Raw genomic sequence first — 17,110 nt, 5'->3', positions numbered from 1 at the left:
AAGTCTATTACAAAAAATTTTAAAAACCAGAATTTAGCCGCAGTTTTAATTAGACCTCACATGCAGGCGATGGAGTAAATGGCAGTCCCTTTCGGGTAGTGGCAGTGGTGAGGAGGGCCCCAAACCTACTTCAGCTGATCAGTTACAGCACGGGGTGCTTTTGAATCACAAACGTCCACTGGTAAAACTTGTGCCCCTTTAAAAGTCCGTTTATTGTGGCAATCATAGAAGGCCGTCAGAAAATCCACTGTTAATCATGGAAATAATACAGGCAGAAAAATGTGCATTTTGATAAAAGGTTTTATTCAAGCCTGTATAGGCAAGGTACTTGTATGAAGGAAAACTCATACTTCAATAAATACGTGGAGATTTTAGTTAAAATTCTTCCTGTCATATAAGAAATTTAATGAAAACCTTGCTGAGATAAAGTTCAAGATCTGGTCCAACCACCATATGTCCCGACACCCAACCCCAGTGTGTGGTTCAGTGTGATAGGGCCGTGGTAATAGAGAGAGGCTGTGAGACAGGGTCTTCTTTCTCTGAATTGCATTCCCTTTCCTACCATATTTTTATTGTTATTGGAAGATTGCAGGTCAATTGGAGGCTTACTTCCTCCTCCCCCTTCAATGTAATTAATTATAATGGAAAACATGCATGTGCTCCGGGTAAATTTATGTTTATTACATGCTGTTTACATGGGGTGAAACACTCAACATGTCTACTTTTATATTTGGAAAGTGTCTCAACTATGATAAAAAATTAACCCATGAAAATAATACAAATCAATACTTAGATATTTAACCAGTGAAAAGTTATTACTCAAAATTAAATTCAGCCAAACTTATGCATTTTCAATATTATAATTAAAAGCAGTTTTTAATATGTGGTATTTATTGACCTGATGACATTTTTTTTAACATTCTTCAATGAACATTATATGTACAAAGCAATAAAGCCTTTCCACAAAATAGTGGCAGTATTGTTATTGTAATTTCTATAAAGTAAATCCTCTTTCCTTCCAGTTTTATACTAGCATTTTTCAGTACCTTATTTTAAGAAGAAATGTTGACTAAAATAAAGAATATCATTGAAACACTCAAAGTGAAAGGAACTGAAAACTTTTAGAGTACAAAATGGTAAAACTAGTAGTATCACTTATTGGAAAGAAAAATGGATATGAGGCAGCCAAGCCAAAGTTTGAATCCTGGTTCTAATTCTAGCGTTTTGTGTAGGCACATTTTTTTAGGCAAATGACTTAATTTATTTGAGGCTATCATCCCACCTACAAAATAGAGCTAATAACTACCTCAAAGAGTTGTTCTAAGCATGGAATGAGAGGTTTATGAAATGTAGTATGAAATGGGGACTCCTTGAATTTTGTTTTCTTTTCCCTATTTTGTTATGTGCCTGTGATTGTATCTGATACAAGAAACAGGACATTACTCTTCAGTCTTTCATGGCACTAGATGATTTTAAAAAGTCTCAGGATAACACTCAAACAACACCCAGACTCTAGCTCAATTTCTTCATCTATAAAATGAGAATAAAAGATACTACTTCATTCCAAAATTAATGTGAAGATTAAATAAGATAATGGGTACAAAACACTTACCACAATAACTTGATACAGGTTAAATGGTCAATAAATTACAGTTGTTCTTTTTAAAATTAGTGTATGTTCCCAAATCAGTACAGTATTAATAATGTTTTGAACTGAGATAGTACTTATTTGTCATGTATAACATACATGTAGTGTAGGTGTGCTGATGGTATAATTACAGCAACAAGAATGAAAGGGAGCTACTGAAACAGTAGTAATTACATATGGTCCTTCTCAATATTAGGCCTTTGTGTGAAATCTGTCACAATATTGAACATATAATTGCTGCTAACGTGTTTCTTTTGTTGGTTATTAAATTTTAGTAATGAATATTTTTCTTCAGCTAGTTGGTAAACCAACATTCTAATTTGGACATAGACTCCCCAGCTTATGTTCTAACTTATGAACAACCTAAGAATTTTCTTATAATTATAAAAAGGGGGAATGTAGATAATTATTTTAAGTGATGACAATGTATTGATTTAAAGGCATAAAATTGCTCTTCCTACATTGATATTAGCCTTGAGAAAATACTGTGTTTAACATTTTTGGTGTGCTTAACTTAGATCTTAATAGTTTTATTTTTTTCTTTGTAATTGCCAAATTATATTATTATTATTTCAGTAATATTACTGTAGAAATTAAGAGGAAAATTATAGTAACTATGACTTATAAAGTGTTTTCATAAGGAAATTAATGCTCTATTTCAAATCTTTTGGAAGCTATTATGAGAATTTTAGTGTACAGTTATAGCAGAATTCAGTAGATAATTTAGTAGAGTTAACTGAATTTGTGAGTCCTTAAACTTAACATGATGAAGAAAAACTTTGTCTTAGTTTTAAAGTTGTTTGGTTTAACAATGAATAAAAATAAAAACACTTTATTTTTAAGTAAGAGTTGATGATTCTTCTAGATTGTGTATATGGTCTATGTAGGTATAAATTGGATGTATCTTAGAAGCCTAAAGGAAAGCAAACATAGGTAATTGTTTCTTTTGCAAGGTGTGCACTGTAATTGCTTTATTTAAATATTTGGAAACCTCTATATTGCTACATAAGCATCTGTGACAAGTGAAACTATCATTGCCAGTGTATCTATATTTAAATTCAGTTAAGCAAACCAACATTTTTTATTCCCTTTTCTAATGTTCTTTTATTCTGACAGATCACTGTTTTAAAAACACAAACCATGCATTTATTTGACTGTCATGAAGAATTAAACATGAAAAAGATGAGACGCTGTGGCTATCACTTTTCATTAAAACTGGCCGCTGTGATTTTAAAAGGCAAACCAGATCAAAATCAGTACAAACCGTGGCGTTTTAATTCTACATGAACCAGCTTGTTTTGAAAGAGTTCTTCCCCTCCCCCTTCCTCCTGCTCCTTCACTTTGGAAGAATCTTGCACGCCTATCTAATTTGATCTTCCACTAGCCCTGTACACCAGGAAGACCAAGAATTATCTCTATTTTACTGATGAGAAAATTGAGACAGCTTTAATTGACTTTCACAGGCTAGTTTGTGCCAGAAATAGAGTTCCAGACTTCTAATTGTGAATACCTGTGTCTTAACCATTAGCTCTAGATTCATGTTTTTTCCAGTTCTCTGTCCTGGCCAAACTTCTCAAATGTAATAGTGATGTGCTCTATCTGGATCGCAGAGGCTTATGAGGTCCAATTGTGAAATATTTAGGAACTTTGTAAGCTGCTATTAAACTTCTGATAGCTGGAAATGGGCCATGGTGGGAATATTAATACCATGGAAAGCAGTAAGCACTACAAGTAAGAATTTCATTTTTTTCCCTAAGACTTTTACCTGTTTACAGTGGTTACCTGTATACTGCTACATAGACGTATAAATTGAAAAAGGAAAACAAGCAACAATAAACACAGGATATATCAATTCAATGTAAATTAATATAATTTTACAAATGCGTACTTATCTAGGATAAAGTCCCGTGTTTCTTTGTTCTGTAATTTAGAAATTTGCTTCTAAGCCTCAAATAAATATGGACAAAACTAGAGAGAAAGCTTGAATTAAATTTGAGTGTTTATAAGTCCTAACCATTTTTTAAGATCTAGGTCAAGTTCCAGCCCTTACAAAAATTATGGCAGTTGACATGGCTTTTCCCTCTCGTAAACGTCTAGTGGGTTTCAGAAAGAGCCACGTACATTGAGACTGACTTACTATGTGTTTCATATGCATTAATTTGTCTCCTTAAGAATACAGTAAACTATTTAAAGAGTGGGACATGCATTTTCCTTCCCTGTTTCTTTTTTTGAATAAATACTTAACACCTATTGTATACCTGGTGCTATTCTTACTGCTTGAAAAAGAGCAATTATCAAACAAGTCTGTGCCCTTATGCAGCTTAGAGTGGGTGAAGAGTCAGGAATTGTGAAAAATTATAACTGCGGTAAGTACTTTGAAAAGTTGTTGAGAGTGTTGAGAGTGTCTGATAGTGAGTTTTCGTCTATTCAGGGAGGTCAGTAAAGGTTTCTCTGAGGACACGTTGATTGAATTAAGTTCCCAAGAATGAGAAAGAATTAATTTGAAGTAGCTAGGTATTAATATCATTTCTTTATGCAGACTTTTTATACCCTCCCAATCTGAATTAAGTTCCCTTATTGTATGGCCTCCATATAATAAGGAAATTTTTATTAGAAGGAATTTTGTTAAAATTCCTTATGTAAAGGAATTTTTCCTTTTAAAGGTAGCAACAATTTTTAATTCTGTATTTATTCACTGAGTGTCTGTTTGCCCCACTAGACTACTGGCCCAAAGCTGGCACTACATCTTGCTAGTCCCAGTACCTACCATAGTACCTGACAGGTAATAGTCACACAGTGTTGTTAACGCTTCTATGCCCTTTGCCTTTGTCCTATAATAAATTTGGGATCTATCCCACATACTTCTCAGTTACTGAGAAGACACAGTAATATGATGTATATGAAAGTCAGAAAAATAAGACAATATCCAAAATAATTTAGTGCCACAGAACCCAGGGAACACCAAGGAGTGGATCAAAATAAATCAGGTGTGACAGTGCTATCTAGGAGAAAAAAGAAAGAAAAGGCAATAAGGAAATTTTATTGGATTTGGCAATGAGGAAATTTTATTTATTATTCTTGTTTGAAGGAAATTTGTTCAATTTGTGAAACAAATTAAAAAATTATTTCTGAAGTTAAATATCTGATATTAATTTTTAAAATAGTTTTCTCGTGAAAAGTAAAAGTAATGTGTAAATGAGCATATCTTGCAAAACAGATGTATCCAAGTGTGTATGTGTAGGGTATTGTTCAATATTCTTTGGAGAAAGGGAAGGAGGGAGGTGGGGAGAGAGGAAGGGAGGAAAGTAGGGAGGGAAGCAGAAAAGTAAACCAGACGAAAGAAAAAAGACTGGAAGGAAACTGATAGGACTGTTAAACGGTTATCTTTAAATAATAAGACTCAGGGTAATGGTGATATTTTCCCCTTTGTATTTTTATGTATTTTACACTTTTCTGTATTTCTCAAGTTTTTAAATTAAATTAATCTATAATACATTTATAATGAAACAATAAACAAAGTACCATTTCATAAACCTGATAATTGATTCTGAGTTTGGCTGAATATAGAATTATGTCTGTGTACTTAGAAGATTCAGAACTATGTTTTAGATTTTTGTTACTCTCTTAAGTTGGACAGCAATTTTAGTATATAAATGTTAAATGTCAATTGGATCTTTATTTATATGTCCATCTGAACTTTTTGTGCCTGAGCTCTTTGAGGGTGGAGACCTTTATCTTTGTTTCTAGTGTTATCCTGGCAGTGACACATATTTACTGAATGAGTAACTTTGAGGTGTCTTCTTGACCCTTCTATTGCCTTCAATCTTTGTACCTTTCATTTTTTAGAATATATGAGTAAAAGACACGATGAATGGTCATATTTCTAATCATCCAAGTGGTTTTGGAATATATCCATCTCAAATGAAGTAAGTTGGAAGGTTTATATTTAATTTGTTCTTTTTTTTGGGATTTGATTTGGTGGTTTTGTTTTCTATTTTTAATGAAAATATTGTTTTTATTTCTTTATGTAATTCATTCCTCATTAACATTTAATTTCTTTGTAACACTAACATGTTATCATGAAAAGTTTACTATGTCTGGTAAGAAAAATATGGTTAGGTAATATCAACTCCAGTGATTTAATAGAATATGTTTTGTTCTGTTATTTTAAGTTATTACATAGTTGAGTATATACTCTATTTCTGAGCTTTCAGTTTCCCTGGACCATTCTGTTAATGTTGTTCATAAAATATTGACATTTGACAGAATGAAGTGTCATCTAGTTCAGTCTATCAATATATTTGCCATTATGTAAAACAAACAAAGAAAAAAGATCAGGCTCACAAAACAGTCCCTATGGCTCCAGGTATAACTGGAAATCACCACCCTGACTTCAGTGGCCATTGCCTTACATATTGTGGTTAATATTGTTGTTATTTTATATTGTTATATTGGCCATTGTGGTATATAGTTCACTCATCATTTTTCAGAACCAGTTATTCACATTGTAAAGAGTAATGCTTTCCCCTTTTCTTTTTACAAAGATTATTGGTAATCTCTTTAGTGTTGGTCAGTAAAAGACTCCCATAAGGGGAGTATGTCAGGTGCCATCTTTACCTTGTCCATCTATTTTATTCAAGTCAGAAAGTTTGGCCACATCCTCGATTTTTTTCCTTTTTTTTACAGCAAATGTCCATTTAATCATGAATTTGTAACAATACCTTCTATTAAAGAACTCTTGTTTCTATCTTTTTCTTCTATTCTTGCTGTTTATGGCCCTATTTATGGACTTCATCTCTTACCTGAATTTCTATGGCACCTTTCTATCTGGTTACCTTTCCATTAGTTTCTGGATTATCTTCTTTAAAATTTTTTTTGGATCATGTCACTTTGTTGTATAAATATTAATTGTACCTAGAGAATAAAAAAATAATTCTTGAGCCCTCTATTTGCCTTCTCTTTTTCTCGAGCCATTTATCTGTTCTAGGTACATTACATTAGATGTATTTTCCCTCAGACACCATGGTAGTTCTTGAGCCGGTTCCGCATGTCTTTTCCTCCCTTAATTCTCCACTTGTTTGAAGAGCTTCTTTCCTTTCCTTTACATTCTATTTAAATGTCAGTTTGGCTGTAAATTCTTGGACAATCTGATAAAAAGTTAGCCATTCTTTGATCCTCCATATTATAGCTATTAGTTGTACCTACACTCTAATATAATAGTATCACATTCTATTATAACTATTTTACTTGTTTTAGTAACAGTACCCTGTTCCCCCAACCCCCTACTACTTATTCTTCCAGGTTTTCAGGCTTAATAAATGTTTACTGAATAGATGAAAAAAATTTTTAAAATTCAAATGATATGTTTAATCCACATAATGTATTAGTAACTGGATACTAGATATAAGGTAAAGCTGATCAAATTTAATGATAAAGTGTTATTTTGGTTAACTGTATTTTAAGTATTTGTGAAAATTCAAGCTACATTCTATTATAGCTTGAATCATTGAGAACTTGTTATAGCAGAAACACTGCTCTGAACTCAATTCTATGTGGCAAACTTAAACTCTTCTATGATACTTTCAACTTTGGTGAATCTTCTTGTCTATGGCTCTGACTTAGCGTTTGAGAGGAGGCTGTGGTTTGTGCCAACCTGGGTCCTCGTTCAGGTAGTGTGGTTTATAGTCTACTTCCTGACCGCTCACCAGAAAAGGATTTGGTTCATTTTAACAAATCTAGTTAGTATAAATTCAGTATGTCTGTTTAAATGAAGCACATGGTGAGTGTGGTGCTTTGGAATTTCTATTTGCAGTTTTGAATTTTTATTGCTTACTTTGGACTTTAACTCAACACAATGACCACTTTTTATTACAGTGGCTACGGATCATCACCTACCTTTTCCCAGATGGACAGAGAACACAGTTCAAAAACAAGTGCGAAGGCCCTTTATGGTATGTTTATTTATTAATGGGAGAATAATTCTATGTCTAACCTCTTTTTTTGTTTTACAAATTACATTTTCAGAGTCATAGTTTGAACCCATGCCTTGTTTTATATTCTTTGGAATGAAATAGTGATAGATAAGAATTATTTGGTTAACATTCGGAATGTTTAGCCTCTGCATAGTTTTTGTTTTCTTTTTGTAACTAGAAAAAGTTTGTGAAGGAAAGATTTGTAATGTAGTTTATTTTGTCACAATGTATACATTTTCTTTAAAATTTCTTCTTTTACAATCATTACACTTGTGGGATAAATCTTTCAAGAATGAATTGTCTTTATGGGTGGTATATTAATTTCTTTGGGGTGTGAGGACCATGTGTAGTGTATTGGAACATGAGTTCACAGTAACGGCCACTGTGTTTTACACACTGACCACAGGCTAGGTACTGTATCAAGAGTTTCATGCAGCTTGTCTTTTTCATGAAGAACTCTTGTCAGATCTGATACTGTAATATCAGGAACATGCTTAGAGAGAGGCAGCATCAGTTTTGGAGGCCAAGCAGTCTACGACTGAGTCGTGACACTTTACCAAAGGGCTGCCGTTTTGAGCAAATTATTTAACCTATTGGCCCTGGTTTCCTCATCTATAAAAGAGAAATTGATAACATAGTGATAAGTTTATGAGAAAATTGAAGTAATGTACTTATCATGGTAGAGGGGCCTGGGTATAGGAGAGTCACTTTTAATCCTGGGTCCTCAGCTTAATCATAGTCAATATTTTGATGTTACATACAAATGATGTGATACATCTAATCACAGTGATACTTTGATAGGATCAAGAGGTAATCTTCATCAGATATTTTTAAGCTTATACCCCACAAATTTTTTGTAAACTTATAATTGTATATTGAATAACGTGATGATGACAATGAATTTGCTTCTTTTGGATGTGTGTTAATTTAATTTATTCATGGAAAAACAGTTAAAATATGCTGCAGTTTTCAGTAACCCTGTTTTGTCATTTCTTCATTATTCTACAAAGGATTTAGAAGCTAGTGTGTGAGAGGCTCTGCGTCACTAAAGTTCCTGACAACATAACACTCGCTTAGGAAAATAAATATTAATTTCTTTCTTCTCCACTTATGACAGTAACATATCGTTTGGCTACTGTTATCCGGGAATTTAAAATTTTACATTTTTTTCTGGCTAGACTGTTTGTCAAAGTCTTTAGACGCTAAAACTTAAAATTGTTTTTAAGAGAAATACTTGTAACATGTGTTACCCATTCCTTACCATCAGCGCATGCAGCCTGAAATCTCTTGTCAGTGACTCACAGGTCACAGGTGCTCACTAACTTGTGGACAGACTGTGATGTGCTCAAAGGCCATTCTCCTCACCTTTACACCAAATGCAGGATCTTTTCACGTTTGAGTATTTGGGGCTGCTTTTTCTGTGCGGCTGGGTCACAAGCCTGTCACTTTTCCCTGCTGTCAACATGCCAGCTTCTAGCATTGCTTCTGATGTGCACGGGCCAACTAGATAGAAAATCTTGTCAGTAAATAGATTCTGAGTGGGGGAAATTGAGAGTCTGTATAGTAAGAGCCTTTCCATTAAAATGTGCAAATTTTGTTGTATACACATTGTGGAATGTCTGTCTGCCATTCAGAGGACTTATTTAAGTATGGATTCTTGGCTGTGTTCTGAATGGATGAATTTTCTAGAAAAGTAACTTCTCTTTAATTTAGATAGTGCTGAATTTGGAATATGACCATTTACCATAAATAATCAGCTATTTAAATCATAATCACCAAAAACTCAAGTATTACAGAATTACCAATTAATGGTACTTCATTGCCATTACCAACATTTATAGTAATTTTGAGATTTGTGTTGTTGGGAGGCCAAGTAATAATGGATAAGTATGGCTGACAGAATCTATCTCAAGAATGATTTAGCTTTAAGTATGAACTTTTTTGTGATATTAGCAAGTAAGAAAATATATTTGTGTTTTTTTTTCTGCTTTTCTTTATTCTTCTCAGGGAGGTATTAGTAAGAATTGGGTATAAGTAACCTATAAACTGCAGTCGATTTCCGTATAATTGACTTTCTTATAAACTTGACTGTATTTTTACAGTGTTTGAGTCACCTTTCTCATAGTAATACTCCTGAGTATACCACTTTTCTTAACAGGTATCAACCCCAGATATTATTCTTTTTATACCTATCTTTCTGTCTCTTTCTGTTTCTATATCCTGTTCTTGGTTTAGAGAGCCTGTTTTATTGTCATAATTGAAGCCCAAGCAATTTCTTACAGATTTAAATGACTTTTGAGCGTTAAAAACCCATTTCTCTTTTCTCTATCCTCATTATTCACAATATGCATTTTACTCATTGTACATGAAGAAAACATTTGAACATATTTTGTAAACAAAAGTTTGGGGGAAATTCTTAAGAAGTAAATGGCCCAGAATTATATATTACCAAGAAGTTGGGCAATTGGTAGAGTGAAAATTCAGCTTTATAGAATGTGCCAGAGCATGCAACTCAAAAGGATTGCTGGGCAATTTTCCCAATTTATCTGAAAAATTTAAAGCTTCTTTTCTCCTTATGGGATAAGCTATTTTAACAATTTGTTAAATAGGCAAATAAAATTAATTCTTAAGTAATATAATTTTGTAAAAATGACCTTATTTGTTTTTAGCAACAGTATCTTGGTTCAGATACTGATTTGTCAGGCTATGAGTAGAGTTGCCTAGATAACATTATTCCTAGATGACAAAACGTAATTATTACTCAGTTCTCCCTACTGATTGCCATTAAGCACCTCACCTTTATCGAAATGATACACTAAGATAGTGGGAAAGGAATTCTCCTTTACTGGTTGAAAGTTTTTAAATGTAAAGTAATATGAGCTGTTGTCCATTGTCTTATTTAGAGAGAAATACTCAGCAGCTGCTTTTATGTTACATTCTTTTAAATTACCAAATCCTTACATTCTAAGCAGCACTTTGCTGTTTCAGAGAAAGAGAAAATAAAAATTTTCTCAGTATTAGCTGTTTCAAATTTTGCTGTAGTATGCATAAACGGAAATACAGGCAAAAGGGAATTAAGTTTAAATACTGAGTCCTGCATATTATCAGTTATAATTGTACTAATTGAAAAGTTAAATTAAACTTGTTTTTTAAGACCAGTTTTTAGAACAGTTTTAGATTCACAGAAAAATTGAGGGGAAGGTGTGTAGATTTCCCATATATCCCCCTGCTTGCTATACACAACTTCCTTCACTGTCAGCAGCCCCCACCAGAGTTGTACATTTGTTACAACTGATGAACCTACATTGATGTATCATAATCACCCAGAGTCCATTGAAAACTAAATTTAATGTTCCTGATATGGAAGTTGAATATCAGTTGTAGCAGCATTATCAACTCAATAATGTTTAAATGACGTGTAAAGAATTGGCATCTTTGGTTACTGAATTCACCTAATTTGTCTGTTTATATATTCTGGGTTTATATATTCTGGTCCATTGGATAAAGCTATTAGGAAAACTAGTAAAACACAACCAGTGGTACTACAATCAAGTAAAGTTTGCTCCTAGTTCAAATTGATTAGAAGGGGTGAGGAGATTTATATACATATAGAGAGAAAGAGAGACTGAGACTTGCTCTTACACGTATTGGGGGTTGAAAGGTTTATAATACTAGAACCTCAAAATTCTACTGAGAAATTTATCCAGTTATTTTTGTTTTGTTTTGTTTTTAAAAAAGACCTTTTATTTATTTATTTTTTTATTTGGAGAAGGGGAACAGGACTTTATTGGGGAACAGTGTGTACTTCCAGGACGTTTTTCCAAGTCAAGTTGTCCTTTCAATCTTAATTGTGGAGTGTGCCCTTCAGCTTCAAGTTGTCCTTTCGGTCTTAGTTGTGGAGGGTGCAGCTCAGCTCCAGGTCCAGTTGTCATTGTTAGTTGCAGGGGGTGCAGCCCACCATCCCTTGTGGGAGTCAAACCGGTAATCTTGTGGTTGAGAGGACGCGCTCCAACCAACTGAGCCATCTGGGAGCTCAGCTCAAGGTGCCGTGTTCAATCTTAGTTGCAAGGGGCAGAACCCACCATTCCTTGCGGGAGTCCAGGAATCGAACCGGCAAGCTTGTGGTTGAGAACCCGCGCTCCAACCAACTGAGCCATCTTACTAGCCCATGTGGGAATCGAACCAGCAGCCTTCGGCGCTAGGAGCACGGAGCTCCAACTGCCTGAGCCACCGGGCCGGCCCTATCCAGTTATTATTTAATGCACTAATTGACTATGATTTACACAATAAATTTATAGAGAATACTTTAAATTTAAAGACATAAGATATAATATTAATAGATGAGTTGTCATCTGCAGATTCTGAAGCAGTTGTTTTCAATCCTGGCTACGTAAGAGTTCCTGGGAACTTTTACAACCCGCAGTGCCCAGCTTGCACCCTAGACCAATTACATTAGGATCGCTAGAGGGTGGGACGTTGGCAGTATGTTTTAGTTTATTCTAATGTGCCGGGCTTGAGAATCATTGTTAGAGAAACTTTATATTGAGTATCATCGCGATGTTACTTAGGTTTTTCACACTGTTTTAAGGCTTTGGGTGAGATTTTTCACCTTAGGAACATAATTACTATTTAACAACTGTACTTGAGAGTACATATGATTCTCATAAAAAAGAAATGTACTATAATTGCTGTTTAGGAGCCTTCTTTCAAAATTTCCTATAAAAATGTTAATATTAACCTTCATTTATTCATTGACTTAAATCACTGGAACTACTCATTTATTTATAAATCCACTTTATGGCCTTTCTACATCTTTAGGATCTTTAAAAGGTAATTTCTCATAACACGTACATCTTATTTATTGGGTAACATTAGAGAGAAAGCAGCTTGTGAATTCCTAAAAATCAATTCTTAATTTGGAATATTAGAAATTACACCATATCTTCTAGGCAATCATAGTATTCAGTTACCATCATACTATTTACAAATACTATCAAATAGTGTTTTCTATTTCTGTAAAGTATGTTTCTCTGGGATTGCAAAACTATGGTAAGAAATTTGGGGGAACTCATTCTTACTACTTTATAATGAGAATATTTAATTACAAAACAGACGGTATTTTGACTTTCAGCTGTGTTTGCCTATGACTTATCTGAAAGACAGTCGAGCATTTGAACATCTTAGGGCTACCATGTCATAACTGGGTACAACAGCAACCATTGCCGTTTCTTTTGCTGTCCCCAGGTCAGACCAAAGGACACAGAACTACCCTCATGTTGTGAGTCTGCCATAGAGGGTTGTCCTAGAAGGTGACAAACCAGTGATGCTGAAATAGTGATTATTTCTAAAAGTCTTTTTGTCTGTTATGTCTCTGAGTTACATATTGTATTTCAAACATTACAGTGGTTTCCCCAACAACATTATCCATTTGGTAATATCTCACATTGATTAATCCTTAACTAGTAATCAGAAAAATCATACTTGTTCACTCTTTTAAATATGCAGAATACAGTCATGTGAGTGAAGGTTTATGTTTTGTCATATTGTAACAGAAAATTTAAGGTGAAACCAGATCTTTCTTTTTGATCAAATTATCTTGGTAGGACCAGATGGATCATACTTCTTCAGGTCATCATCCAAACAAAAAAAGAAAGGTAGCAGATACTGAATTTTGTAGTGTGTGTGTGTGTGTGTGTGTGTGTGTGTATGTGTGTGTGTGTGTGTGTGTGTGTTTGTTTATTAAGTAATTTTAATGCTGCAAAAGCAAAAATAGAATATATTGAAATAATACCAGAGTGATGTAGTATAAGGCATGTGGATATTTTCATCTAAGTTTTAAGGTAAATATAAATGAAAAGATAATTACTTTTATACGCATTACGAAATAAAAATTAACAAAGTTCTTAAAAATTCTACATGTTACCATTCTGAGTCTGTATATGTGCTTTATAAATTTGTATTTGCTTTGCTTTTATGTTCAGTATAACTTTCAACTTTTGCTATTGTAGGAGGATCTACAGAACTGAAAGAAGTATGTTTATGTTTGGAAAAAAATGGTTATTAGGAAATCTAAGGAGTGTGTGTGAGTGTGTGTGTGTGTGTGTGTGTGAGACACACAGAGAGAGAGAGAGAGAGAGAGAGAGAGAGAGAGAGAGAGAGAGAGAGAGAGAGAAAGGGAGAGACTGAGAGAGAGACTGAGAGAGAATTTTAGTAATCTTGCAGTTTGATTTTGTTTAACCCTTTTATTTCACAATAAGGGTGTTGAGGCCCAGAGTTAAGTGTCTTGCCCAAATTTAGTCTCCTAGTTAGAGACAGAGCTAAAGCTAGAATAAAAAATCTCTGGTTCCCACTTAGAGTTCTTTTTCATCATAGCATTCTGCTTTAGAAGAAATAGGGCAACTGTGAATTTCCAAATAAGCAACTTGCTTGATTAGAAAGTAGTAAAAAATGCAAAATATTGCCTCCACATATTTTATATTTTATTTTGCTTTTGCAGCATTTCATAAAAGAAAATTAAAAGTTCATTTTTGCTTTAAAATAGTTTGGTCAAGTAACTTTCTACCTAACTTTCTTATTTTTTCTAACAGCTTACATCAACAATTCTGAGTATCACATTTGTGTGTTTTGTAGCTGTGTGAAAATGGTTAAAGTTTAATGGAAAAGAAAACTCATAATTCAATATGATTGAAAGATGTTTTGAATCTCCTCTAACACTCTCCATAGTTTGGATGTTGTAAAAGGAGATGTTTCTTGCAGTGCCTATTCTTTTAATGATGTAGTCTAACTCATATGATACAGTATCTATGACAGTATTTATAATTCTATTTTGTTCACAATATACTAAAAGATGAAATTTACAAGCCAGTTTTTTTATCTTTTACCCAAACAGTAGGTCCCTGATGAATAAAGCCTTTAGACAAAATACCTTTTCATCTTACAACATTAATAATAATCTTGATAACCTTTCAGATTGTGAAAATTTATATTGGGTCAAATTGTTCTTGCATTTCTTTTAAGCTTTCTGGTGGCTTTTTCAATTAAAGTGAAAAAAGAGTGTTTTCAGAAACACAGCACAATGGTGACTTGTCAACTACTGTATTTAAATGTGAGATAGACTAGTTTTAGAGATGGTCACAAGACACTGAAACATGAATTTCAGCCTATTAGTGGGTAAATAATGGCTTTTTAAACTTCTGTTTCAGAACAAAGGAAGAATTATGCACGTGACAGTATCAGCAGTGTATCAGATATATCCCAATATCGTGTTGAAGTAAGATGCTTTGATGTTTGCTAAAATTTAGAATGAACTTTGAGGGACATAAAAATTGGTAGTAAAATCAGAATTATGTTTTATTTCATTCCTACAATGTATTCTAAATTGGGTTGACCTTTTTCTTATATGTTTTGTAAAGCTAAGATGTTAAATATAAAAGTATCTTGTTAGTCTGGGATCTATTTTCATAGAGAATAAATTAAAATTATAATCACTCATTTATCATCGTCAACCTTATTTCTGTTAAAAACAGGACAAAGACTTCTATTTTGTATTATAGAATTTTCTTGGGATTAAGGCTTTGACAGTTGCAGTGAGTTGTTTTGTTTTATTTTTAGTTTTATCTAAAGTCATTATTTGTTATATTTAAACACGGGTTTCTTTTTTATTTTATCGTCTATTGTTATCTTTTAAGATATTTGCTCTTAAGTGGAATCTAGGTGTCCTTTGATTATAATAGAAAATATTCAAGTAGGGAAGTGTTTTTTTTTCTTTTTTTGAGATAATATTGGTTAATAACATTATATAAGTTTCAAGTATACAACATTATAATTCGACATCTGTGTATATTACATCATACTCACTTCCAAAAGTCTAGTTTCCATTTGTCACCTTACATTTGACCTCCTTAATCCATTTTGCCCTCTCCCCTACCCCCTTACCCTCTGGTAACCATCAGTCTATTATCTGTATGTACGGGGGTTTTTCTTTGTTTTGTTAGTTTCTTTTTTGTTTTATATTCCACAGGTTAGTGAAATAATATTTTTTGTCCTTTTCCAATTAACTTATTTCACTTACCATAATACCCTCAAAGTCCATCCATGTTGTCACAAATGACAATATTTCATCTTTTTTTTTATGGCTGAATAGTATTTGAATACATACATATATATACACACACACACACACACACACACACACACATATACACTCTTTATTCATTCATGCATTGATGGACACCGGTTATTTCGCTATCTTGGCTATTAAAATAATGCTGCAGTGAACATAGGGGTGCATGTATCTTTTAAAATTAGTGTTTTCAGATCTTCAGATAAATACTCAGAAGCAGAACAGCTGGACTATATGGTAGTTCAATTCTTAATGTTTTGAGAAACCTCCATACTGTTTTAAATAGTGTCTGTACTAATTTATAATCGCACGACAGTGTGCGAGAGGGGAAGTAATGTTTAAATTACTCTTATTTTCAGTTTCCTAGCTATCTCAAGCTTGCTTAATTAAGTAGTTTTAGCAAAATGAAAAGTTTGACAGTTGTTACACACTAGAATTGCCGTTGCTACTCTCAGTTATCTGTGTATGGTTTTCAAGCTGCCATGTAGATTGCCTGCTATTGTTCAGCATTCAAATAACCACAATGGAATAAAGTGGGGGAGGAGGGATGATTTTAGAGACTGTTATTTAAGCTTTTCAGAATTTGTTTTTATGACATGTTTATGTGGTTTAACATGGCTCAGCATTAAACAGATTTAGCTATTTTATGATTCAAGGTATCATTTCCTCTATTCAGCAAAACCTGCTTGACTTTATTATCTCGGTAAGATAATAACCATGAAGTTCTAGAGTACTCTGTTCCTCACCTCTTTGCTAGCTGACTTCAGTTAGGTTAGCTTTGCTCTCTTTTGGAAAATGTGTACATTTTCCAAAAGCGTACAGACACAGCGTATGTTACAAATATTTTTTTTCTTTTTGCCAATCACAAGCACCTGACTACCTTTGTTCTGGATCGGAAAGATGCTATGATAACTATTGATGATGGAATAAGGAAGCTGAAATTGCTTGATGCCAAGGGCAAAGTATGGACTCAAGATATGATTCTTCAGGTGGATGACAGAGCCGTGAGCCTGATTGATTTAGAATCAAAGGCAAGTTTGTAAAATTTATACTATTCCATTTTTAAGAAAGTTCCACAAATATTTATGTTTACAATTAGGTCAGATTGTTTGAAAATCAGTGAAAGTTTGATCAAATAAAATATTTTTGTCAAGGATTTTGAAAAAAAAATACTGTATATACATTATGTATGCAAAGTCAGTTTTTTAAACTAGAGATGGAGTGGAATATAATATTTTTAAATCACAAATGATAAGATGGAAGAAGTGAGGAAAAAATACATAGTGCTAAAATAAGGCCCCAGTGGGGCATGATACTTTATGACATACATTAATGACATGCGAGGCTGAACTATATCCCAGTAAATGA

General features: G+C 33.3%; 1 protein-coding gene across 1 annotated transcript in view; it reads left to right on the top strand.

Annotated features, from left to right (window-relative positions):
• The window catches only part of EPS8 (epidermal growth factor receptor pathway substrate 8), a 169,729-nt gene that overhangs the window by 101,221 nt on the left and 51,398 nt on the right, over nucleotides 1-17,110 (top strand). Inside the window, exons 4-7 of the mRNA XM_033118213.1 lie at nucleotides 5,495-5,574; nucleotides 7,523-7,599; nucleotides 14,823-14,890; nucleotides 16,612-16,773. Of these exons, the coding sequence (XP_032974104.1) occupies nucleotides 5,516-5,574; nucleotides 7,523-7,599; nucleotides 14,823-14,890; nucleotides 16,612-16,773 (366 nt within the window). The 5' untranslated portion in view covers nucleotides 5,495-5,515. The remainder of the gene's footprint in view (nucleotides 1-5,494; nucleotides 5,575-7,522; nucleotides 7,600-14,822; nucleotides 14,891-16,611; nucleotides 16,774-17,110) is intronic.

The sequence above is a fragment of the Rhinolophus ferrumequinum genome, chromosome 10, assembly GCF_004115265.2.
Source record: "Rhinolophus ferrumequinum isolate MPI-CBG mRhiFer1 chromosome 10, mRhiFer1_v1.p, whole genome shotgun sequence".
In the NCBI taxonomy this organism is placed as follows: domain Eukaryota; kingdom Metazoa; phylum Chordata; class Mammalia; order Chiroptera; family Rhinolophidae; genus Rhinolophus; species Rhinolophus ferrumequinum.
The sequence above is the reverse complement of the archived record's forward strand: the minus strand, read 5'-3'. Positions and strand labels throughout refer to the sequence as shown.